General features: G+C 43.0%; 1 protein-coding gene and 1 long non-coding RNA gene across 3 annotated transcripts in view; one reads left to right on the forward strand and one right to left on the reverse strand.

The window, feature by feature from the left end:
• The window catches only part of LOC126987341 (uncharacterized), a 108,910-nt gene that overhangs the window by 78,038 nt on the left and 5,411 nt on the right, over positions 1-25,461 (forward strand). Inside the window, exons 1-2 of one of the 2 annotated variants that reach the window (XM_050844312.1) lie at positions 14,606-14,811; positions 20,325-20,438. In XM_050844312.1, the coding sequence (XP_050700269.1) occupies positions 20,355-20,438 (84 nt within the window). In that variant the 5' untranslated portion in view covers positions 14,606-14,811; positions 20,325-20,354. Of the gene's footprint in view, positions 1-14,605; positions 14,812-20,324; positions 20,439-25,461 lie in introns of those variants that run through there. The other variant, XM_050844311.1, reaches the window with a different exon arrangement.
• On the reverse strand, positions 6,930-11,126 carry LOC126987342 (uncharacterized). The gene is made up of 4 exons (XR_007740758.1): positions 10,782-11,126; positions 9,333-9,503; positions 8,191-8,249; positions 6,930-7,196 (listed from the first exon to the last, which is right to left on the reverse strand). It is a non-coding gene; the product is annotated as an uncharacterized LOC126987342 (long non-coding RNA).

The following is a 25,461-nucleotide window of genomic DNA, read 5'->3' on the forward strand; positions in this document are numbered from 1 at the left end:
GTGTAGGGTACCGTGCCAGCTGCCAAACGTGTAGGGTTCCGTGCCAGCTGCCAAACGTGTAGGGTGCCGTGCCTGCTGCCATACTTGTAGGGTGCCGTGCCTGCTGCCATACTTGTAGGGTGCCGTGCCTGCTGCCATACTTGTAGGGTGCTGTGCCTGCTGCCATACTTGCAGGGTGCCGTGCCTGCTGCCCTACTTGCAACGTGCCGTGCCTGCTGCCATACGTGCAGGGTGCCGTGCCTGCTGCCATACTTGCAGGGTGCCGTGCCTGCTGCCATACTTGCAGGGTGCCGTTCCTGCTGCCATACGTGCAGGGTGCCGTGCCTGCTGCCATACTTGCAGGGTGCCGTGCCTGCTGCCATACGTGCAGGACGCCGTGCCTGCTGCCATACGTGCAGGGTGCCGTGCCTGCTGCCATACGTGCAGGGTGCTTTCCTGCTGCCATACGTGCAGGGTGCCGTGCCTTCTGCCAAACGTGTAGGGTGCCGTACCTGCTGCCATCCTTGCAGGGTGCCGTGCCAGCTGCCAAACGTGTAGGGTGCCGTGCCAGCTGCCAAACGTGTAGGGTGCCGTGCCTGCCGCCAAACGTGTAGGGATCCGTGCCTGCTGCCAAACGTGTAGGGTGCCGTGCCTGCTGCCATCTTTGCAGGGTTCCGTGCCTGCTGCCATACTTGCAGGGTGGCGTGTTAGCTGCCAAACGTGTAGGGTGCCGTGCCTGCTGCCAAACGTGTAGGTTGTCGTGCCTGCTGCCATACTTGCAGGGTGCCGTGCCAGCTGCCAAACGTGTAGGGTGCCGTGCCTACTACCATACTTGCAGGGTGCCATGCCTGCTGCCATAAGTGTAGGGTGCCGTGCCTGCTGCCATACTTGCAGGGTGCCGTGCCAGCTCCCAAACGTGTAGGGTGCCGTGCCTGCTGCCATACTTGCAGGGTGCCATGCCTGCTGCCATACGTGTAGGGTTCTGTTCCTGCTGCCATACTTGCAGGGTGCCGTGCCTGCTGCCATACGTGTAGGGTGCCGTGCCTGCTGCCATACTTGCAGGGTGCCGTGCCAGCTGCCAAACGTGTAGGGTGCCGTGCCTGCTGCCATACGTGCAGGGTGCCGTGCCTGCTGCCATACTTGCAGGGTGCCGTGCCTGCTGCCAAACGTGTAGGGTGCCGTTCCTGCTGCCATACTTGCACGGGTGCCGTTCCTGCTGCCATACGTGCATTGTGCCGTGCCTGCTGCCATGCGTGTAGGGTGCCGTGCCTGCTGCCATACCTGCAGGGTGCCGTGCCTGCTGCCATACGTTTAGGGTGCCGTGCCTGCTGCCATACTTGCACGGTGCCGTGCCTGCTGCCATAAGTGTATAGGGTGCCGTGCCTGCTGCCATACTTGCACGGTGCCGTGCTTACTGCCATACGTGTATAGGGTGCCGTTCCTGCTGCCATACTTGCAGGGTGCCGTGCCTGCTGCCATACTTGCAGGGTGCCGTGCCTGCTGTCATACTTTCAGGGTGCCGTGCCTGCTGCCATACTTGCAGGGTGCCGTGCCTGCTGCCATACTTGCAGGGTGCCGTGCCTGTTGCCATACTTGTAAGGTGCCGTACCTGCTGATATACTTGCAGGGTGCCGTGCCTGCTGCCATACTTGCAGGGTGCCGTGCCTGTTGCCATACTTGTAAGGTGCCGTACCTGCTGATATACTTGCAGGGTGGCGTGCCTGCTGCCATACGTGTATAGGGTGCCGTTCCTGCTGCCATACTTGCAGGGTGCCGTGCCTGCTGCCATACGTGCAGGGTGCCGTGCCTGCTGCTATACCTGCAGGGTGCCGTGCCTGCTGCCATACTTGCAGGCAGTGGCGGCTCGTCAATAGGGACTGTGAGACTGCAGCCACCCCAGTGGATTTCTTGGATTCACGAAAATAATGTTAATTTATTTATGTTTGACTATCATTCACATGAAACACCCAATCTCATATATTTATATGAAAAAAATACTGCAAAACAATGAAGAAGTACGTAAATTATTTACGATTTAATGATAAGCGCGGAGGCAGCAGGAGAGAGATACAGATATAGAGAGAGAAAGGGGGGGAGGCTTCCCGCGCGGTATGGAGAGCAGGGTTCCCAGTGACGGTACAAAAGTACCATTTTGATACTTTTTGTCGGTAGCGGTACATTTTTACGACATTAAGCTAAAGTGGTACGAAATTATCATTGAGGAAAAATTTGATATTTGTTTACCAATTTAGTAAGAAAAATTATACATTTTCATCTCACCGGTGCATCCAGGGAAATGTGAAAAAAAGTAAAAGTCCCGGTATAAATTTGTATTTACGTATATATTCTACCGCAGATCAGTGTTTCTGTGTTTTTGTGACCCGTTAAAATCATGTATCTGAGTATACAGCAGCTAATGGGGCAGGGTATACGGCGTTGCCTCGGTGACGCTGAGCCGGATACAAGAGCAAGACGTGTACAGGACCGAGGAGACAAGCGGAAATCCCAACAGCGTAAGTTTTTTTTTTTTTTTTAAGTACTATTAGGTAATTAAAGACATTAAACATGCTAAAATGTTACTTTCTCGTGATAGTGTGTGCATGAAGTAGCTGAAAAGCTTACATAATATTGAAATAGTACTAAATAACATTTATTGCGCCATGGAATCATAGAAACGATTGAAGCGAAGCTACTCTGACATGATTTATATAACTAATATTCTTGTTGTTTTATCATAAAACAGTTTTATTTAGGAAGGAGCTGCAGGATAGCATTGTGAAATGGTAGATAATATTGGGGCACTTTCATATATCATTGTCATGATTGATGGACAACATTCACTATACATTAAATTATACATAGAATGCCATAAGATCGTTAATTTATCAAAGGCATAGATATTATTTTGTAAGACATGTAATAAATTGTATATCTATACCAAATGTATTGTTTTTCCACATATAGATTAGAATTCTACATTGTCTGTGTTATCTTAATTATAAGTTTTAATCTCTCTCTCTCTCTCTCTCTCTCTCTCTCTCTCTCTCTCTCTCTCTCTGTGTTACCATACAAGTCATCATGCTGCAATAGACACTGCATGCAGACTGTGTACACCCTACATCACTGCCAGACGTAAGAGTTAAAAAAATAATATTTAAGTAATTTCCTCACTATAAAATATAAATTACCTAAAATTACCGGTTGATACTTTTTTTGATACTTTTTTTCAGCCATGTGGTACATTTTTACATTTTGATCATTTTTTATGGTACGTTTTAGTTTTTTCCACTGGGAACACTGATGGAGAGTGTGGACTGCTGTCTGCCTCCCACGCAGGGTTCCCAGTGACGGTACAAAAGTACCATTTTGATACTTTTTGTCGGTAGCGGTACATTTTTACGACATTAAGCTAAAGTGGTACGAAATTGTCATTGAGGAAAAATTTGATACTTTTTTACCAATTTAGTAAGAAAAATGATACATTTTCGTCTCACCGATGCATCCAGGGAAATGTGAAAAAAAGTACAAGTCCCGGTATAAATTTGTATTGACGTATATATTCTACCGCAGATCAGTGTCAGCTACAGTGGAGAGAATATTTTCTCAGGTAAAACTGATCAAAACTGACACCAGAAATAGATTTAATACAGAAACAGTCAATGGCCTCTTACTAACCAAGGGCAATGGTGATGCTGTGAATTGCTTTGACTGGGAGACAAACAATGCAATGATACGCTCGGCTCAAGCAGCATTCAAGGGAGAATGAAATGTGATAATGACCAAAAGTAGGAAATCAATAATATTTTACTTACTGTTTTAATTGCTTAAAGAGGAGATACGGTATTTTAAGCTCAAGTAACTGACTACTCTTTTTTTTCTTGTTAAGGAGCAGTGATTAGCGTTTTTTTTTTGTTTGTTATTTTTGAGCTGCTGTCTCGGTTTATTAAAAAAAATAAAAGTTTTATTTAGGAAGGAGCTGGATAGCATTGTGAAATGGAAGATAATATTGGGGCACTTTCATATATCATTGTCATCATGATGGACAACATTCACTATACATTGAATTATACATAGAATGCCATAAGATCGTTAATTTATCAAAAGCATAGATATTATTTTGTAAGATATGTAATAAATTGTATATCTATACCAAATGTATTGTTTTCCACATATAGATTAGAATTCTACATTGTCTGTGTTATCTTAATTATAAGTTTTAATCTCTCTCTCTCTCTCTCTCTCTCTCTCTCTCTCTCTCTCTCTCTCTCTCTCTCTCTGTTACCATGCAAGTCATCATGCTGCAATAGACACTGCAGACTGTGTACACCCTACACCACTGCCAGACGTAAGAGTAAGGGTTAAAAAAATAATATTTAAGTAATTTCCTCACTGTAAAATATAAATTACCTAAAATTACCGGTTGATACTTTTTTTGATACTTTTTTTCAGCCATTTGGTACATTTTTACATTTTGATCATTTTTTATGGTACGTTTTAGTTTTTTCCACTGGGAACACTGCTCCCACCAAAGAGACTATATACGAAGAGATAGTGGTATGTAGTAATTCCTCGGGCGTGCGGAAGTAGCGCCATCTATTGCAGCCCACCAAAAACGTCACTTTTCAGGGGTAGCTTAACTATTTTTGAAGTACCTGCCACAGCACCCTATCCAGCCTTCACTTATTTTTTTTCATTGTAAAATTATTTACTAATGGGGTAAAGGAAAATATATTTGTTCTTATGTTTTATTAGGTATTATCTACAGTATATCAATTTGTTTTTTTAGGAAAAATATGATGTTGAAAGCATTTGCTAATATATATATATATATATATATATATATATATATATATATATATATATATATATATATATATATATATATATATATATATATATATATATATATATATGTGTGTGTGTGTGTGTGTGTGTGTGTGTGTGTGTGTGTATCAAAAATATCCAGTGGTATATATACAAGCAAAGCATACAACATTCTATGCATGCTAAATTACTATAAGGCCTTTGCAACTGTGGTAACCCGGATGTCACACTGGTCCTGTGTCCCAGGGTAATGGGTTCCCTAACACCACAGGCTCAAGGGCCAATGTTACAGAGATGAGCACCGAGGCCACGTGCTGCTACAGCGTATGCCCCCAGCCTTACCTTTACCTTTTGCAAAATGCTCTTAGCTGAGTAAAAATATCATACTAACTGTACAAGTGCCAGATAATGGCAAGCATTGCATACTGCTTGACAGGGCAGAGAACAAAAGCTTCTAAGCATTACAACTGAAATAAACAATGGGAGACACTCAAAGCTTGTTAACTGAACATGACCCAATTTATAACAGGCAAAACCAACAATGGTGCGTTATATACAATGAAAACTGTATAAAAATGTTGCAAGGCACATCAATATAAGAGCAAAGCATCATAAAACATGCTGAAATACATGATGGAGGACATCAAGAAGGTAACACATGAGTTGTCTTAAATGGAATGCAATAACTTGGTGGTCCTGGGAGACAGGCGAGCCTGGAGGTGAAAATGGAATGTAGGACACGGTATGATCTCACAAGCTCTGACCTTGGTGTCAGGGTCAAGAAGATATTAAGCTCAGTAGACACAACTATGCAGCGGAGGCACATATTATGATAAAAGCAAATGAGACAAAATAAGGCAACTCATAGTGTAAGAAAATAGCAGGAAAGTTATGCTGCAGTATGTGACACACCAAATTACAGGGCAGAGAGTGATATGTATTTCATAGGCTACATCAGTAAACATGTAGCATTTATTGCAGGAACCACACATTAAAGTTGGATGTAATAAAATATATGTTTTTAGCACACATTAAAGTTGGATGTAATAAAATATATGTTTTTAGCACACATTAAAGTTGGATGTAATAAAACATATGTTTTTAGCACACATTAAAGTTGGATGTAATAAAATCATTTGATATGAAACTCCTTGAACTGGCCAACCAAACAAACCACTCTCTGTCCCCCCCACCCAAAAAAAAAAAAAAAAAGCATTACTTTTCACAAGGTTTATGAGGCATTAGTCAAGAATATCAACTGCCATTACATTTTGTAAATCATACCTATGTGATTATGTATATCATATAAAGCAGAAAAAAAATTGCAAGCTGTAATACAAACAAGATTACTCCTGGAAGCCACATTAATGATGCCAGACACGTGATGATAGACACTTAGTGTGATGAAATTACATGCTGTATTTCACATTATGAAACCAAGCCAAGTGTCACTGCAGGACATATTAGGTAAGGCAGACACCAAAAGCTTGTTACCTGAACAAGATTAAATATAACAGGCAAAATCCACAATAAAATATTGCATACTGTTGGGTAGGTAAGAGAACAAATGCTTCCAAGCATTACACCTAAAATAAACAATGGTAGATATTCAAAGCTTGTGAGCTGAACAAGATCTGATTTATAATAGGCAAAACCAACAATGGTGCATTACATGCGATATCTGGCAGGGGATTCCTTGCATTACAATTGGAAAGTGGCAGACACCTAAAGCTTTTTAACTGAACAAGATCTGATTTATAACAGGCAAAACCAACAATGGTGCATTACGTGTGATATCTAGCAGGGAAGATAAATGATTCCTTGCATTACAACTGGAAAGTGGCAGACACCCAAAGCTTGTTAATTGAACAAGATCTGATTTATAACAAGCAAGCCCAACAATGGTACATTACTTGCAATATTTGGCAAAGTATATGGAAAAAAATTCTTGGCGTAACAAGAGTAATACTAAATAATGGCAAATCCCACAAAGTTTCTCTTTTTGACAAAGCCTGTGCTCTTTGCTGCAGGGCTGTCAGAGTCTGTTTGCTCCAGCCAACATGTACTGAAATACCCCTGAGTCATGATTGAAGTGTTGAAACTGAAGACAAGTAAAATACTGTGCTCAGAAATCTATTAGCATTTGGACTTTGAAAGTATAAGGCCAGAGCAAACCTCCTCTCTTGTAACCCATATCTCCTACTAGGCTTAGATCTTGGCATCTTGCAGCATGTTGAACCTGACCTCAGAAAAAATCCATCCCTATTGGATCTAAAAAATTGCTGGCTCTGGGCAAAAACTGCCCAGGATTTGTAACAGCCTGGGCTTTGAGCTGCCTTGCCTCCCGGTGCAGACGACAGACTGTTGTGTGCAGCAATTTTCACTTTTCATGTCTGAAAATACATGAAAAAATATTTAATCACAATTCTAAATAATAAAATATGTGCATGTAATTGCATTATTTTAAGTGCTATAAGGACAGTGAATCTAAGCATTGACATTATGTCTGCACGCCAGCATCGATGGAAGGCTTCACTTAGATTGCCTGACAAGAGTAATATTTTCAGGAGAGATGGGGGAGAGGATACAACTGGAGACTCTTGACAGATATAATGTCAAAATCTACAAGCACCCATTTACCATATATATCTTTGATGTTCAGTCCATACTAAAACATTTGTCAATGTGTTGCCACACTAAAAACATAAAAATTCCCTGTTTCTGCAATGTTAGTCATACCTAAGCCCTGCTAAACCATCCAAGTGAATCAAGGATGAGTTCTGGGCGGCAGCATGAGCCAATACTAAATGGCACCACTATAAAAAAAAAAAAAAGCCTGCATCATGACAGGCCTGGGCCGACCGCCAGGCGCCTGAAGAAAACCTACCGGCGCTCTAGGCAGGTGGGAAAAAACAGGGATCACATCAGAAGAATGGACAAAGGTTTGTTAGTGGCACTTGAAGGTTATGCTACCTCTTCAAAGATTGGCCAGTGATGGTTTAAAGTGGAACAGGATAAACAAGAAACAGGTAGATATCTGTGGACACTACTGTTACTATCAATTGCCAGCCTATGGCAAAATTTGAACCTATGCTATCAAAAACATAAGACCCATATGCTGATCACTCGACTAATCGTAACGGTACTACACCCATAGAAACATAATAAAGTTTAAATATATCATTCAAAATTTCAACCTTTTTACATACCTTTTTTTAAGATATGAAGCCTACTGGTGTAACAGTTAAATATTGAACTCAATTTGTATGCAGAGATGTGAGGTATGTTATTAAGCTGTAATGTTTCCAACACATTAGTTGTGATTAAAGCAACACGGAATAGTAACTAAAGAGGATAAATTATCACTGAGAACAAGAGGTTTCTTACTATATTGTGGTGAGCTTGATGGCCAAGTCGAGTTTCCTCCAACCCCATCAAGTTCACACCTGTTGAGAGGCAATTTTTTAATCAAAGTGAAAAATGGATGCAAATGGTCACTAAAATTAGTTATTATACTTGGTGTCACAAATTTGGGCAAAGAATTTAGGGAAGGACTCCTGGACTTGGCGTCACTGATGAGGTAAATGATCTCGTGCACTCATTGGGCTATAATATATACATTGTTATAATGTGTATTATTGTCTTGTTACTATATATTACCTTCTGATAATGGAAATACATGTCAGGATTAATCATCAAATACAAGGAAAAAAGAATCATGTATGGAAATTGTGAACTTTTAAGTTCATGTAACAAACAAAGTTTATTATACACAAAAAGGTTGGATACTTCAGATGTAAAAGATTTTTGGATATAACATCACCCCCTTCCTCCATATTGATTCTTTAAAGCAAGGGTTGACTACAGCTGATTATTATTTGCGGCAGGTTACACGACACTTTTTTTAGTGCAAACCATCTGGAAATCAATGATCATTATAAGGAATACTTCTCATGAGTAGCTACTAAAACTTGACAACCTAGAAGGATGCACCATCAGACTGTAAAGGATAGATATATTATAAGACATAGCTACATTGGTGGATCCAAAGGGGGGCCCAGGCCCCCCCAATGTTCCTGAGTGATACAGGAAAACTAGCTCAAAAGCGCGCTGCGGCTAAAACAATGCTTTGGCACAAAGTCCAGGCCGTTATACCCACTGATTTAGGTCAATCCACCAGTTTTTCAAGACCAGGACTGCCGAGAATGGCTAATCGGTAATGCTAATGCTCCTTCCACCCGCAAAAAGTCTGACGTCCTCCCAAAAACTCATTTCCTGGATCTACACCCAAAGACATACCGTAACATGGTTCAGTGATCATGGACAAAAAAAAATAAAAAAAAAATGTTAAGACAATCAATATCCAATCATTTCAGGATACATAAATCAGCATCCATATGAAGGAATTCTACAACTTAAAAGTGATGTTGAGCAGGGCATGTGTTAAGTGACTTGCACAGTCTATTTTGTGAAGTCATAATTAGATTAATAACACAACAATCAACAAACACTAGATGAAGTATTCATACCAAAATCAGTACATGGAGCTGGTGCACTGCAATGGGAAGCACATTCCTGCAGCTCACCAAGAGGGTTGAATGATGCCATGTACTTCAGGGGGAGTGGCTAAATGTCTTCACCCTTGGCCTCTCCCCCTTCAGCTGCCACATTCTCTTGGATGATATCGGACGTGTTCGGATCTGTTGGGATGTGGTTGTGTTAGATGTGGAATAACAAACGACAGTGGAACATGGAAGGAAAGAGTATGTCCACACGGTAAAATACAGAGATGAGGATTGCACTGCATTAGTTGAGTGATTACAAGATGTAAATTGAAATTCTTTGGATACTGAAAGGATGTACGGGGACAACTGGGTGAGAAGGGAGAGAGATGCAGATTTTTGTTATATAGCTAGATACACCAATGAAGACTTAGGACATACACATTCAGAAAGACCACAATTTTGGCTGCTAGACAGAAAAACACTAGATGTCAAAGTGCCAGGACATTGAAGGAAGTAATAATAAGAAAAGCAATAATAATTAATGAGTATAAATATATTTCTGATATTTTTGTTTATCTTAATGCTAGTATTGGAATTTTCAAACACTAAGAATATAGTAAATAAATAATGATAAATTAATTAAAATAAATACATTAATTGTACTAATACTACCACTAACAATATTAACAGCACTGCATCTAATAGACTGAGCAATAAACTGAGTCTAATATAACCATAATTAAACTGTCTCTGTCTGAGTGTTATGTGAAGCTTGCTCCATGCACCATGATAGGAATGGCATAGATGCATGCAGGTTGCTGAGATGCTTACAGTCACCAGCCACTTGTAGATATGTCACCAAAATGTGTTGGAAGCATTGGCGGCCAACTTCCATTTATTTAACTATTATTTTCTTTAAACAAAGGAGACAGCTCAAGAGCAACAAAGCGTACTAGAAAAAAAAGCCCCACTACTCGCCACTCCCAAACAGACAAAAGTAGAGCCTTGATACACTCTTCTTGAAGGTCAGATTATAGGCAGGAGGAAATGCGGACAACGGAAGGCTGTTCCAGAGTTTATCAGTGTAAGGGATGAAAGAGTGATGCTGGTTAACTTTTGCATAAGATGTTTGGCAAGATAGGACATGCAGTAATTGACTTAAATTAGAAAAGTATAGATTTAGGAGGGAAATGGGCAGGCATTGGTTTAGTAATAGGGTGGTGGGGGAATGGAATAGACTCAGCAATCACATAGTGAGTGCAGGGACGATAGCTTGTTTTAAGAGTAGACTGGATAGCTACGTGGACGAGGCTGACAGGTGGTAGTGGGGAGGAATCTGGAGCTGCCGTGTGTACGCCATTCGGCCTCTTGCCGCGGGAGGAGGGGAGTCATGCAGTTAGCAAGTTCAGAACAGCTGTCAGCGTGAAAATGATTAGAATTTCCACATTATCATTATTTATATATATCACTTACCCCGGCTGGCATCCTTCCGTAATAAGTGTAGCTTCACACCAGGCTGTGTCCTCTTTATCACCACAAAGGGACATGATTTGAGGCTCCGGCTGGTAAACGTGGCGGCCGCGGCGGTGTTATGATTTTTGAACGAGGCAGCGTTGCAATCGGAGCAGAGAAAGATATTGCTGCGAATAGCGGTATAATAAACAGTATAAGTTAGACCAAGATAATTATATTCACCCACTCTTTCCCCCTACAAACCAATGACTCAGTGTATATATATCATCATTACTGATGGAAGTCAGCGTGCGTGCTAAAACAATGAGTTTGGAAGAAAAAACATGATCACATAGTTTTAAAGAACGGCAGTAGGGCTACAATTCCTTGGTTCATTCCAGTATATATACAGAAAGGTTACACACATAAAACACATCTAACCACACATGCAGAGAAAGTAATATAATTGTGGTATAATAATATAACAATAATAGCATTACTCATGACATGCAGTCAGGCTATATCTACCTAGTAAATATATACAGTATATATAGTTCCTACTGTTCATTTTAATATTTATCTACCTCTATTTTTTTTATTTAAAATGGGAAATAACCAGACTGAAGAAAAAAAGTAGCAACATTTGCGGCTTGATCCCATGTAGCAACACTGCTGATGGGCTGGGGGTTGGGGTGGGTCTGGAGGGGAGGCGCCTGGATGTAAACAATGCTGCTCCTGCGCCATCTGTTGCAACCGACATACACCAACACCCGCCCACGGTCTCCCATAGAGGCCCCCTCTCCTGTTCTATAGTCTCCTTGGCTCCCACGCAGTCTTGTCTCAGCTGTTGTTGAGGGGAGGTATGTGTTCTTGCGTCGCTCTTATTTTCGATCGTGTTTTTCAATTTGCCAGGGATGACTTTAAAATATTATTGATAGTGATGGCTTGTGCTCAATTTTAATTATCGTTGATGGTATAAAATCACAGAAACATCGTATAAAATAGTATTTTTCGGTATTTTTTTTTACTCGTACACCAAATAGCCTAAGCACTGAGGAAGTCAAGCATTTACTGGTAAGATAAGGCCTAAGAAATTAAATAATTATCTATATATCTATATAATCTATGTCAATGGTATGTTAAACAATAACAATAAAAACATTTAAGATTTCATTTATGTCTGAATGTGAGACAGCCCCCCCATCAATAACAGTCACGAGCCGCCACTGCTTGCAGGGTGCCCTGCCTGCTGCCATACTTGCAGGGTGCCGTGCCTGCTGCCATACTTGCAGGGTGCCCTGCCTGCTGCCATACTTGCAGGGTGCCGTGCCTGCTGCCATACTTGCAGGTGCCGTTCCTGCTGCCATACTTGCAGGGTGCCGTGCCTGCTGCCATACCTGCAGGGTGCCGTGTCTGCTGCCATACTTGCAGGGTGCCGTGCCTGCTGCCATACTTGCAGGGTGCCGTGCCTGCTGCCATACTTGCAGGGTGCCGTGCCTGCTGCCATACCTGCAGGGTGCCGTGCCTGCTGCCATACTTGCAGGGTGCCGTGCCTGCTGCCATACTTGCAGGTGCCGTGTTACATGCCTGCAGGGTGCCGTGCCTGCTGCCATACGTGCAGGGTGCCGTGCCTGCTGCCATACGTGCAGGGTGCCGTGCCTGCAGCCATACGCAGGTGCCGTGCCTGCTGCCATACGTGCAGGGTGCCGTGCCTGCTGCCACTTGCAGGGTGCCGTGCCTGCTGCCATACGTGCAGGGTGCCGTGCCTGCTGCCATACGTGCAGGGGGCCTTGCCGGCTGCCATACGTGCAGGGTGCCGTTCCTGCCGCCATACGTGCAGGGTGCCGTGCCTGCTGCCACACCTGCAGGGTGCCGTGCCCGCTGCCATACTTGCAGGGTGCCGTGCCCGCTGCCATACGTGCAGGTGCCGTGCCTGCTGCCATACTTGCAGGGTGCCGTTCCTGCCGCCATACGTGCAGGGTGCCGTGCCTGCTGCCATACGTGCAGGGTGCCGTGCCCGCAGCCATACGCAGGGTGCCGTTCCTGCTGCCATACGTGCAGGGTGCCGTGCCTGCTGCCATACTTGCAGGGTACCGTGCCTGCTGCCATACGTGCAGGGTGCCGTGCCTGCTGCCATACGTGGAGGGTGCCGTGCCTGCTGCCATACGTGCAGGGTGCCGTGCCTGCTGCCATACGTGCAGGGTGCCGTGCCTGCTGCCATACTTGCAGGGTGCCGTGCCTGCTGCCATACGTGCAGGGTGCCGTGCCTGCTGCCATACGTGCAGGGTGCCGTGCCTGCAGCCATACGTGCAGGGTGCCGTGCCTGCTGCCATACTTGCAGGGTACCGTGCCTGCTGCCATACGTGGAGGGTACCGTGCCTGCTGCCATACGTGGAGGGTGCCGTGCCTGCTGCCATACGTACAGGGTGCCGTGCCTGCAGCCATACGTGCAGGGTGCCGTGCCTGCTGCCATACGTGCAGGGTGCCGTGCCTGCAGCCATACGTGCAGGGTGCCGTGCATGGTGCCATACGCAGGGTGCCGTGCCTGCAGCCATACGTGCAGGGTGCCGTGCCTGGTGCCATACGTGCAGGGTGCCGTGCCTGCTGCCATACGTGGAGGGTGCCGTGCCTGCTGCCATACGTGCAGGGTGCCGTGCCTGCAGCCATACGCGCAGGGTGCTTGCCTGCTGCTTTAGATCATAATTAGCAGATATAACGACATTTTATTCTTAACGAAATATATGATAAAATAGTTTCTAGAGATGGGACACTTCAAGCTTCACGTTCAATATGTAAAATTGGATAATCAGAATTTTATCAAACTTTTTGGTTAATTACAATTTTCTTCTGATTATGTAGCACGAGCAGACTAACGGGAACTGGCAACACTGAAACCTGAGCGATGCGGTGCATGATAATTATGATATTGATACGAGTTATTGCCTGGTACCGTTAGCGATGACGTCCCTACGATGCCCTAGAATTTCTTAACTCCACCAGAACAAGTAATTTACACAAGATTGGTTTTACTGACGCGCTCGCACCTCGCATCTTACCCTACAAAACGCCCCTGCGGTGTCATGATATCAGTAGTATAGAGCCTTCGTTTATTACTAGCCATTTCGAACTTCTAGGCGAACCATAGAGAAGACTGGAAACATTAAGTGTGAAATGGATATGAATTAATTGCACGGACATGCTTGTGTGGCAAATACAGATTTTATAATTCAGTAGGGCGGCTAGGGCCAGAGTACGACACTTTGGGCTGAAGGTGTACGATGGTTGACTTGTCGGTCATGGCGGCGTTGTGGGAATCAACTCGCAGCCGTAAAATAGCTCGCAGAAAAAGGTGTTCAACTTGCATACTTTTTCTATATTTCACTCACTGCTGTCGTTTACTTGTCCTGCTTGGGCTCCAACACACGGCACAAACACCAGAGCAACACTTTTAATCATGAGGAGGCTTTACAACAAACGAATAGGGCAGATTTTAGGGAGAATTACCCCACGTAGATGTTCACTCAGTTCCTGCTCGTTTGGTCAGGTGTGTCCTTTTCCTGCGGGCAATATCAACCACGAAGCAAGAATAAGAGGAGGAAATCAGGGAAATGCAAAAAATAATGGCAGTGGAAAATGTCAGATATGCTGGGAGGGGAGAGAATTCAAGAGGAGGGGATCGAGGGAAGGGTGATATTAAACCTATCCCAAAATCTCTATTCCTATGCCTGACTATTACTCCTATCACTCCATTAGAGGTGCATTATCATGTTATCCGGCTGTGTGTCGCCCAGTGGACAAAAAAATGGACATGACAGCGACCTATTTCTGCGAGGAGTTATTTCTCGTAGCAGCGGCGCCAGCACGTTCAAACAGGGGATGGCCGCCGCGTCGTGTTAGGGGCTATTATTTTTTATAGTATTGCCTTCCCAGTGAGTCCCACGGCTAGTACTCCTGCATACTGACCCAGCACACGGCGGGCACGGCAGCGGGGCACGTGTGGGCAAGTGACAGCCTCCGGGGACACTTCCTGGACAGTACTTCTATTTTTGTGGTAATTTCGGTGTTTGAAATAATGTGTTTCTGGCGCATAACATTCTGGCGCTACTCCATTTATTATATTTTATTCCCCCGAGAGAGAGAGAGAGAGAGAGAGAGAGAGAGAGAGAGAGAGAGAGAGAGAGAGAGAGAGAGAGAGTGAAGTTGGTTGGCGAGGGTGGAGTGTTTCATTTTAGACTCGCTGGCCCGCACCGCAATTTGAAAGAAACTAACCTAAGTAACCTAACCTAGCGTAACCTTCCCTAACGGCTCGCCCCCTGCTCTCACATCTCATCTCTGCATGCTGAATAAATATAAACTAACCTAACTTAAGGGAACCGTCGGTAGATTTCTATTTTCAAAACTTTTGAACAAAAAAAATTACTCACTTATGTCTTTTAGACCTGAATGATGTGAGGATATTGCAGAAGTTTCGGTATTATTCTAGTGTTTGCCCATACTCACCCCTCGCAACCAAAATTGGCTAGGGGGCCATTGAGACTTCGGGGAATGCGGTGGTAAACATGAAATGCGTCGCAAATGCATAGTTTTTGAGTTATGAGGGGTTGAAAAATACCCTAGATGTAGGGAAATTCCTTACAATTACTTAGATGAAGGGAAATTTCATACATTCCGGGTTTGTTTTACAACGTACGGAAACCACGCAAGGTAATTATTGAAAATCACTCCGCACCTCCATATTGTACTTAAGGGCATATTATACATACGGACGATGTGTTTACATGGCGACGCCATTGCAATATGAGCAGCGTTGCCAACGACCCGGTTAGCAATGATACGCTAGGTGAGACCAGGTCCACCACGCGTTGTTATTATTATTTTTTTGGTGTGAACACGCACCTTTACCTAATACTATTTCCGATAATACGCTTGGTTAGCGATGGTACGCTTTGTTAGCCATTAGCCCACGCATGTGAGACCAGGTCCACCACGCGTGGTTAATTTTTTTTAGAACACGCACCTTTAAGAGGGGGGGGTCCAGGGGGGGGCACAGCCCCCCCTTGGTTAGCAGGGGGGTCGAGGGGGGCGAAGCCCCCTCGTTAGCAGGTCGTAAAGTTCGGTTGGAGTAGTTTAAATATGCTCCCCCACCCAAATACCCCGAGCTCACGCAGGTCCCCCAAGATCGTTGGGGGAAGGGGATTAATTCGGCTTTTTTTTTTTTTTTTTAATTTTTTTTTTTTTACTATGATATATGGAGGCGTATTATCGTATTCTGGAGGCGCGGAGTCAATATCCACAATCACCTTGTATACTGGAAAACGAGCTTGTGAAGCAGATTCAAAATCCGGTCAGTAAGGATTCACGTGTTCGAACAGCTCGGGCAAGAGGTTCGAGAACCTGCACTTCCTGCTGCAGGAAGTGCAGCAGGAATCCTGCACAAGCCGCAGTAGTGTTAAAGGCGCGGTGTTGGATGGATCCCGGCTAGCCGGTGGTTTTACTTGTGTCAGTGATAGACAATGAAGATACACTGTGTTTGGTGCCACGGACTCTACTTGGAGGACGGAAACCTTGCGATGAGGTGACAACCAACTAGAGAGAGGGCATGAGTGTGGTGAAGGCGGTTTATGTGAGCACAGATGGCCGCCGGTGCCACGCCAGATGGTGAGGTGAGCATCGTTTGGTGGGTTCACGACGCTTCTCTCCCAAAACAAGCTTGGGGATCCACTGAGTGCGTGGTTTTCGTATGGGAAACACTAAATTCGTCGCAAACGCTTATTTTAGTGGTGGTGGGAGGAAAAATTCCCTAGATCTAGGGAGTTTTTATCCCCCCCCCACTAAAAAAATACGCGAATGCGACGGATTTCGTGTCCCCCACCCGAAACCCCGCATTCCCACCAGGTCCCCAGGCTTGTATGGGGGGGAGGGGGGAGTATGGGCAAACACTAGAATTTTACTGAAGTTTCAAAGGATTTTGATGAATAGAAAAAAAATATATGAAAAAAATATTTTTACAATTTCAAAAAATTTCAATTCCATTCAGTTACTCACATACTTGGGATAAATTTTTACATAGATATAAAACTTGCAAGTGTTGAAACAAAAATAAAGAGCCAGATTTTTCAGTCTTTTAATTTTTTACATTTTTTTTTTTTCCACTCATGTTTAGCCTGGTACCAGCGACGGGCCAAATTTGTGGCTTTACCGTGTAGCAGCGACGGGCCAAATTTGTGGCTTTACCGTGTACCAGCAACGGGGCAAATTTGTGGCTTTACCGTGTAGCAGCGACGGGCCAAATTTGTGGCTTTACCGTGTACCAGCGACGGGCCAAATTTGTGGCTTTACCGTGTAGCAGCAACGGGCCAAATTTGTGGCTTTACCGTGTACCAGCAACGGGCCAAATTTGTGGCTTTACCGTGTAGCAGCGACGGGCCAAATTTGTGGCTTTACCGTGTAGCAGCGACGGGCCAAATTTGTGGCTTTACCATGTACCAGCGATGGGCCAAATTTGTGGCTTTACCATGTAGCAGCGACAGGCCAAATTTGTGGCTTTGCCGTGTACCAACGACGGGCCAAATTTGTGGCTTTACCGTGTACCAGTGACAGGCCAAATTTCTGGCTCTACCGTGTACCAGCAACGGGCCAAATTTCTGGCTTTACTGTGTAGCAGCGACAGGCCAAATTTGTGGCTTTACCGTGTACCACTGACGGGCCAAATTTGTGGCTTTACCGTGTACCACTGACAGGCCAGATTTGTGGCATTACCATGTAGCAGCGACGGGCCAAATTTGTGGCTTTACCATGTAGCAGCAACGGGCCAAATTTGTGGCTTTACCGTGTACCAGTGACGGGCAAAATTTGTGGCCTTACCGTGTACGAATGACGGGCCAAATTTGTGGCTTTACCGTGTACACACGACGGGCCAAGTTTTTGCCATGTTATAAACCCCCCAAAATAGATGAAACATAAACTGTCCACAAATGCGTTGATACATATTATGAAATGATTTGCATGAGTGATGATTTTTTCTCATTTCTCATGCTTAGAGGTATGGCTACCGGGTTAAATGGTTCACTTGTTCGTGAAAAAAAAGAAAAGTCTATTGTCACTGTGCATTTAGTCCTCTTTAAAATGGTACCTAAAACATCAAAATTGGTTAATTTGTTACAGAGAAATAGGGAAAAATGTGAGAATAACGGTTTTGAGAAAACAGCCTTTAAATTTTGTTTTTTTCCTCCTTTATTTCTAGCTCTCAGATTATTTTTTGTCACTATCGCCAAAATTACATATTCTAAGTTTGCAAACATGTTTCTAAGTATATTCCTGATGCATGCTAGCTCTTAATATTGCACCTGGTCCCCCTTACAATGTAAGTAAAAAATAATGTTCGTGTTCGGGATTTCGGATATAACGGACAAGGTCATTGGTCAGAAATCCACGGGACCGACCGAGAACAGTTTTTGAACCACTTGCTCCCGGTAACTATGATAGCGTCTGCTGGCCACCTCGCCCTCCTCCCTTTATCTGTTGTCCCATCCTTTGGTTTCTGTAGTCTTTTTTTTTGCTCACCTGATGAAAAATTTTCCTCCGTGGTTCCCATTCAAATGAAGAATGTATTTATATCACAAGAAAGTTTTATGCATCAATCCAGGACATAAATGTAATGGAAAATGGCCAGGTGTTTGTGAGTGTCAGTACTGATACAGCTTTTGGGGGTCGAGGGGGCTAAGCCCCCCAGTTAGGTAGGTTAGGTTAAATTATATTTGGTTTATTTAAATTTATTCGGCACTCGGTATGGGGTGCGGAAATACGCAGTGCAGGGCGGGTACATTGTGGCGGCGTGCGTGGTCCTATTTGCCGGCCGGTGTTTGTGTGTTATGCACCTGACTGGATGCCCTGCGCATTATAAATCAAGATCAAGAAGAAGATGAGAATTACCTCCTCGCAGAAATAAGTTGTTCTGCCGTCCACCTGGAATGTCACTCGGGGGATACACGGCAGGAAAAACATTAATTTGCCTGGTTTTGTTCTACTTTGTCCACTTGCGATCTTTGTGAGCGGTGAGTGAAATATAGAAACAGTAAACAAGTTGAACATCTCTCTCTGAGAGTTATTTTGTGACGCAGCTGCAGGCCGCGGCGGGTGTACAACAGGCACTGAAAAGTCAATCGTTTAATGATTTGTGACAAACAGTGATCAGATTATTTCATAACAACGAGAACTACCAAGAAAACGTTTCGTCTACCAGTGCGAGATTGGCGCAATTTTACTTATGCCCATAACAATACGGCCCCCTGCATGCCCCACTGCCTACCTCAGTGCCCTGCAATCCATTGCCAAGTGCAGCTATATAGACAATGCGCAGACAACATACACAAAAAAAAACATACCTACGTTTATTATTACGTTATTATTACTTTTTTTTTCTTCTTCACTGCTCATAACGGACTTACGGCATTATTGGACTAAGCTTCCCCCCAATTAGTCCATTATATCGAGGGTTTACTGTATATATATATATATATATATATATATATATATATATATATATATATATATATATATATATATATATATATATATATATATATATATATATGTGTGTGTGTGAGCGAAGTAGAAGTGAGGTTGTAGATTTTGTATGCCCATATAGAGTGGAATTGAATGTGAAAAGAATGCAAAATAATTTTGAATGGTGAAGAAATGGAGGAGGTCAATGAGTTTAAGTACCTTGGATCAGTTCTGTGCAAGCATGGTGGTATGGAGGGAGAGATAAGAGAAAGGGCATTGCAAGGAAGAAGGGTGGCAGGGTCTTTGGGACGAATCATGAATGGCAGAAGTGTGAGCATGGAGGTAAAGAGGGATTTGAGAAATACAATAATAGTACCAACCCTCACATATGCAAGTGAAACGTGGGCCTGGAATGAAAGTCAGAGGTCTAGAGTGCAGGCAGTGGAAATGAGTTATTTGAGGAGTGCTTGTGGTGTGAGTAGAATGGATGGAATGAGTAATGAAAGTGTGTACGAGCGTTTTGGAATGTGTCACGGGGGTGAAGGGAAGAAGTGTGGAGTGGTGGAAGAAGTGAAGCGACAGACTTTAAAGTGGTTTGGCCACATGGAGCGAATGGAGGAGAGTAAGATGACCAAAAGGTGTATGTGAGTGAGATAGAGGGAGGGAATGCTAGAGGACGACCTCCAGTGAAATGGAGAGATAGGGTGCAAGAGTACGTTAGGGAGAGGGGGGAAAGATCTTTGAGGGACTTTGAGCAGGCAAGGAGGGAGTGTCTGGATAGAGAAAGTTGGAAGCTCTTCTGGTGTGGCCATCCCCTGGTGGGAGCTCCTAGGAGCAGGCGTCGATGAAATGATGATGATCTGTGTCTGCAGTCACACACGTTTACGGTAGACGAGATACAAGTTTTTGTAGGAATGGAATCCACGATGGGTTGATGGAAACCCAACCCCTTCATAGGCAAGCTTTCACATGAAGTATTGCCTTTTTCTGTCCATTCATTACTTCCCTTTGTGTGTTCTGTTCTCCACACTGTTAACTGACTGGCCTTCCCCTTGCCAGGTGGGTGCCCTCGCTGAGCAGCGGGACAAGATGAGGGCCAAGCTACACAAGATGAAGCAGCAGATCCATGAGAGGAGGATGGAGAACGAAAAGAATCAGCTGGCGAAGGAAGAGGTAGGACTGAGTCAAAGCCTTTCCCCACATTTACTTCTAGCATATTGCACGCTGCCGCCCTCACTGAACATACCCACCGGCCACTAGAGGGCAGGTGTGTGCGTAGTTACGTAGTTGTATTTACACAGTTGTACACGAGGCTACACAAGGATACGAGGAAACTACAAGGAGCCAGCTGGTCTACACTTGGCAGCCCCTGAGGATGGGTTATTCTCCAAAGCCCTTCCCATCCATAGCTACATTTGATCTTCATTTAACCCTTTCAGCGCTATGTTGTCGCAGCGATGCTGAGCGGTCCGTGTTGGTGGAGCTAAATCACCGCCGCGAGAATTGATCTGTGTTGAATCTCCCACTCACAATATACGTCCCAACACTATTCCACACTCCACTGTAACTTTAGTCTGAATGGTTCATGTCTTATAGTGGGTCGTCCTTGCCCGCACCACCACCTACACAACCACACCCTCACACAACAAACAGCTGCATGCGTGTCACCAGAACAGGGTGCATTGCGTCTTGCCTAGTTGGCTGTCACAACCTCCAAGTGACAGGGAGAATAACATACTAAACTATACATAATATTATAGGGACAGTGGTATTGGTATGCTGGATTTCCCCTCCCAAGGTGCATGACTTTACATTTTTCTTTTTTGAATTGTAGCAGCCACTTGTTGCTCCACTCCTGTAGCTTGGTGATGTCTTCTGGTGGGAAATACGCATCCAGGGGCTGAAACTTAAGAAATAAATCCCAGACTTTTCACGGTTTCTCTTGGTAATGCAGTGATTTCAGGGTCGAAGGTCAGAGCTCACCCACACCCAGCTCCCTTTCACAGTTAGAGCGGTCAAGAACTGTTATTTAACGTGTAACTGCTTAGAGGGTTATTTATACCACACTTAGAGGTTGGATTTGTTTGTGTTGAGCTGCACCATCCTTTTGTTGGTCCACTTGACAAGCCATTTCGTTGATGTACAAGATAGTTAGTAGATGACTCAGGACTAACCTCTGTGGGATTCCACTAGTAATGCAAGTCCAGTATAGTTTATCCCCATCTAGTCACTAAGTCTAATCTAGTCACCTTGATCCTTATCCTGTATCCCAAGGCCTTCTAGGTTACTTAAGTCTTTGGTGAGTCACTTTGTCAAATGCTTTACTAATATCAAGGTATGATATCATAATTTTGTTTTGTTTTAGTGTTGTTAAGGAAGCCAAGTTTCTTGACATATTTTACACATCTAAACTTTGTCAATTTGTATTTGTCTGTGTGTGTGTGTGTATTTACCTAGTTGTATTTACCTAGTTGTAGTTTTACAGGGCCTGGGCATTATGCTCGTGTGGTCCCGTCTCCGTGTCTGCATTTATCCAACTTATCTTTAAAGCTTTGCACACTCCTCGCTGATACTATATCCTCGCTCAGACTGTTCTAAACCTCTACATTTCCTTGCGGGAAGCTATACTTCTTTGTGTCTCTCAAGCATCTCCCCTTTCTCAATTTTTTACTGTGTCCTCTTGTATTTCTGCTTATGTTTCCTTCTGTTAGTAGCAGTTCTTCATTATCTACTTCATCTATTTTGTTTAACCCCTTCCCCAACAATTTTTTTGTTAAAAACGTTTCTTTTTCAGATTATTTTTTATTTATTTTGGTTCTATATAGTATTTTTGATGCTGGTTATGAAAACAGTTTGTAATTATTTTTTCTTCCCATTTTTGTGGTTAACTTTTTATTTTGAGAATACCTTTGTCGGCAAAAACGAGTCAACTCGTCTTCCTATAAACCATATTTTTTTACCATATTTTCTTAATTTTTCTCAAAATTTTATTACCAAATGTAAAGAGAAATGAAAACCTATTTTATTTTTAATTTTTATTACAATTGTTACCAAATATCTAGCAGTAATTATAATATGCATAATAAATGAAATTCCTTTTTCCGGCATTTTATTATGAACAAAATCAATTGAAAACTGTAAGTTGTTAGCAAAAAAATAAAACAAATGAATTTTATTTCCACATATAAAAGAATAGTATTTCCTCAGAAAGTTTCTAGATGAAATTATTTAGAATGGCACTTTTCAAAGCATGGCACAACACATAGAGCTACTTGGCAAACTTTACACATGTAGCGTGACTCTTTCCTGACTTGTTTCCCTCTATGGTCACGCTTCAGACTGCATACAACACATTTTCTTGTTGGATTTTTCTTTTTTTCTGTTGGTGGAACTTCCATTGGAAAATGTCCTCCTGGCGTATGCCGCAAACTTCCTGGTGATGTCGAGGGTCTACCTGGTGATCTTCTTGGTGGTAAAGCAGGTCCATACTTGCCAAATATGTATCGTATAATTTCCAAACGAAACTTCAGGTGTGTTAGGCTTTTTTTTCCTGACTGAGTGAATGCTTCTTGATGCAGGATGAAAGCATTCCATACTCCAATATCCATCAAATGGAAGAAAACTGTCTTGTAATATTTCTTACCCCGTTTCCTTGGAATGGGATAATCTACCAGTTGCTGGTCCACCTTGTCAACTCCTCCCATTGTATGATTGTATTCACATACAACTTTGGGTTTCTTCACAGGCCCTTGTCTTGTCTCAATGTCATGCATGGCTGGGTTGTGAATGGTTGATAGCATTGCAACATCCTTTTTGTCTTTCCAACGAAGAGTCATTACCTTGCCTCTCTGAAATGCTGCAACTTCTCCTTCAGTTTTTTTCTTTTCAGTTCTTCTGGCACTTCTTTTCGATTCATACGTAGAGTTCCATAAGTATCAGTCTGGTTCATAACTAGAGCATCAGCTAATTGTGGACTAGTGTAATAGTTATCCACAGTAACACAATAACCTTTCCCAAATAAGGGCTTCATCAAAGATAAAACAACACGCGAACTCACAGGATATGCATCATACTCTGGATCAAACTGTGTTCCTTTGCCAACATAAATGGTCATGTTGTACACATATCCAGTCTTTGACTCACACAACATGAAATATTTCACTCCAAACCTCCTCCTTTTCAGTGGAATGTACTGTACCCATCCTAACCTTCCTTTGAACAACATAAGGCTCTCATCTATACATACATCTTGCCTAGGGGTGTAACACTTCCCAAAGTTCTCACACAATGTCATGAATACATCATAAATCTTATACAATTTTGGGTTGGGGTGAGTTTGTGCATCATGAGTTTCATTATCTACAAAATGAAGATATTGCTTTATCTTACTGTACCGTTTCATAGTCATTAGCTGCCGAAAAATTGGTCTTTCAAGCAGTTCATCATGTGACCAGTTCATTTCTTTTTCTGGCATTTTCACAACACCCCCAAGCATTTTCATGGCAAAAAATACAAAAAGTTCAGCCTCTGTTACAGGGCGCCACAAAGAATCATCTTGCCCAGTTTGTTCAGCAAAACGATTAGTCTCTACCAGTACAGAGTCAATAATCCTTTTATCAATAAAAAGACTGAAGAATTCAAATGGACTCAGTTCTGCTGGGTTTTCATCAACCTTTATTCCAGGATTTCCTGTGAAAGGAAAACGTGGTGGTGGTGCATTCATACGCTCCTCTGACAACTCGAGGCTTCTCCAAGCTCTCCCCTCACCCCCCTCCTCCTCCTGACTTGTCGAGAAATAGTCATTGTCTGATGAACTGGCAGAGTTATCAGAAGTATTCAAGCTTCTGAGGGAAGGTTCATATTCACTATCTTCCGTTGAACTAGACATTTGGGGTGTAACACTTGAAAATGCTACAAAAAAATGAATGCAAATGTGGATGCAAACAACACCCATCTGACGACAATGGCTGTCGGAGCAAGTCTAGTAACAGTGTCCTTGAAATCCCACAGCTCTACCCTATCGCCTCTGCCAGGCGTACGATTTGACGAGAATACTCGTTTCACACGTAGAATGGCTTACAAAGGCTTAAAATCGACGAGTATATACGTATGTAGCTGGTTTTTTAAGGTAAAGTTTTAGAGAGTATACTCGTCGACGACTGAAAAAAGAACATTTTGTGAAAACGTGTATACACGTTTCTGCCGGGGAAGGGGTTAATAATTTATAAATTTGGATTAGGTCTCCCCTTTCTCTTCTTTGTTCCAGTGTTGTTAAGTTCATTTCCTTCAACCTTTCCTCGTATATTAATCCCTCCAACTCTGGGACCATTTTTGATGCCATCCTCTGTATTCTTTCTAGTTTCTTTATATGCTTCTTCTTATGGGGGGACCACACTACCTCTGCATATTCTAATTTTGGTCTAATCATGGTAGTGATTAGCCTTCTCATCATGTCCTTGTCCATGTAGCTAAATGCTACTCCAATATTTCTCACCAAGTTATATGTGTCTCTAAAGATCCGATTTATATGACTCTCTGGTTGATTATCATCCCTCATCACTACTCCCAGGTCTCTCTCTTCATGCACTTTTTTTAATGTTTCACCATTTCCCATTTTGTATATCCAGATTGGTCTTGTTTCACTTTTACCCATTTCCATAACATGACATTTTTTCACATTAAATTCCATCTCCCAATCCATACTCCATTTCCAAATTTTGTATAGGTCTTCTTGCAATATTTCACAATCTTCTTTGTTTCTTATATGTTTTTGTAATTTAGCGTCGTCAGCAAACAGGTTTATGTAGCTATTAACTCCTTCAGCCATGTCATTTACATATACCAGGAAGATTATCGGTGCTAATACTGAACCCTGTGGTACTCCGCTTTCTACATTTCTCCATTCTGATTTTATGTCCTTGACCACAGTTCTCATCTCCTTCCCATTAGGTAGCTTGCCATCCATTTTTTCATATTTCCTTTCAATCCTCCTTTATTTTCCAGTTTCCATAATAGTCTTGTATGTGGAACTTTGTCAAAGGCCTATTTCAAATCTAGATAAATACAATCAACCCATCCATCCCTTTCCTGTGTTCTGTCTGTCACTCTTGAGTAAAAACTGAGTAAGTTTGTAACACATGATCGGCCCTTTTGAAATCCATATTGTTTGCTGGTAATTAACTTATGCTCTTCTAGA

Source organism: Eriocheir sinensis, chromosome 64 (genome assembly GCF_024679095.1).
Source record: "Eriocheir sinensis breed Jianghai 21 chromosome 64, ASM2467909v1, whole genome shotgun sequence".
NCBI lineage: Eukaryota > Metazoa > Arthropoda > Malacostraca > Decapoda > Varunidae > Eriocheir > Eriocheir sinensis.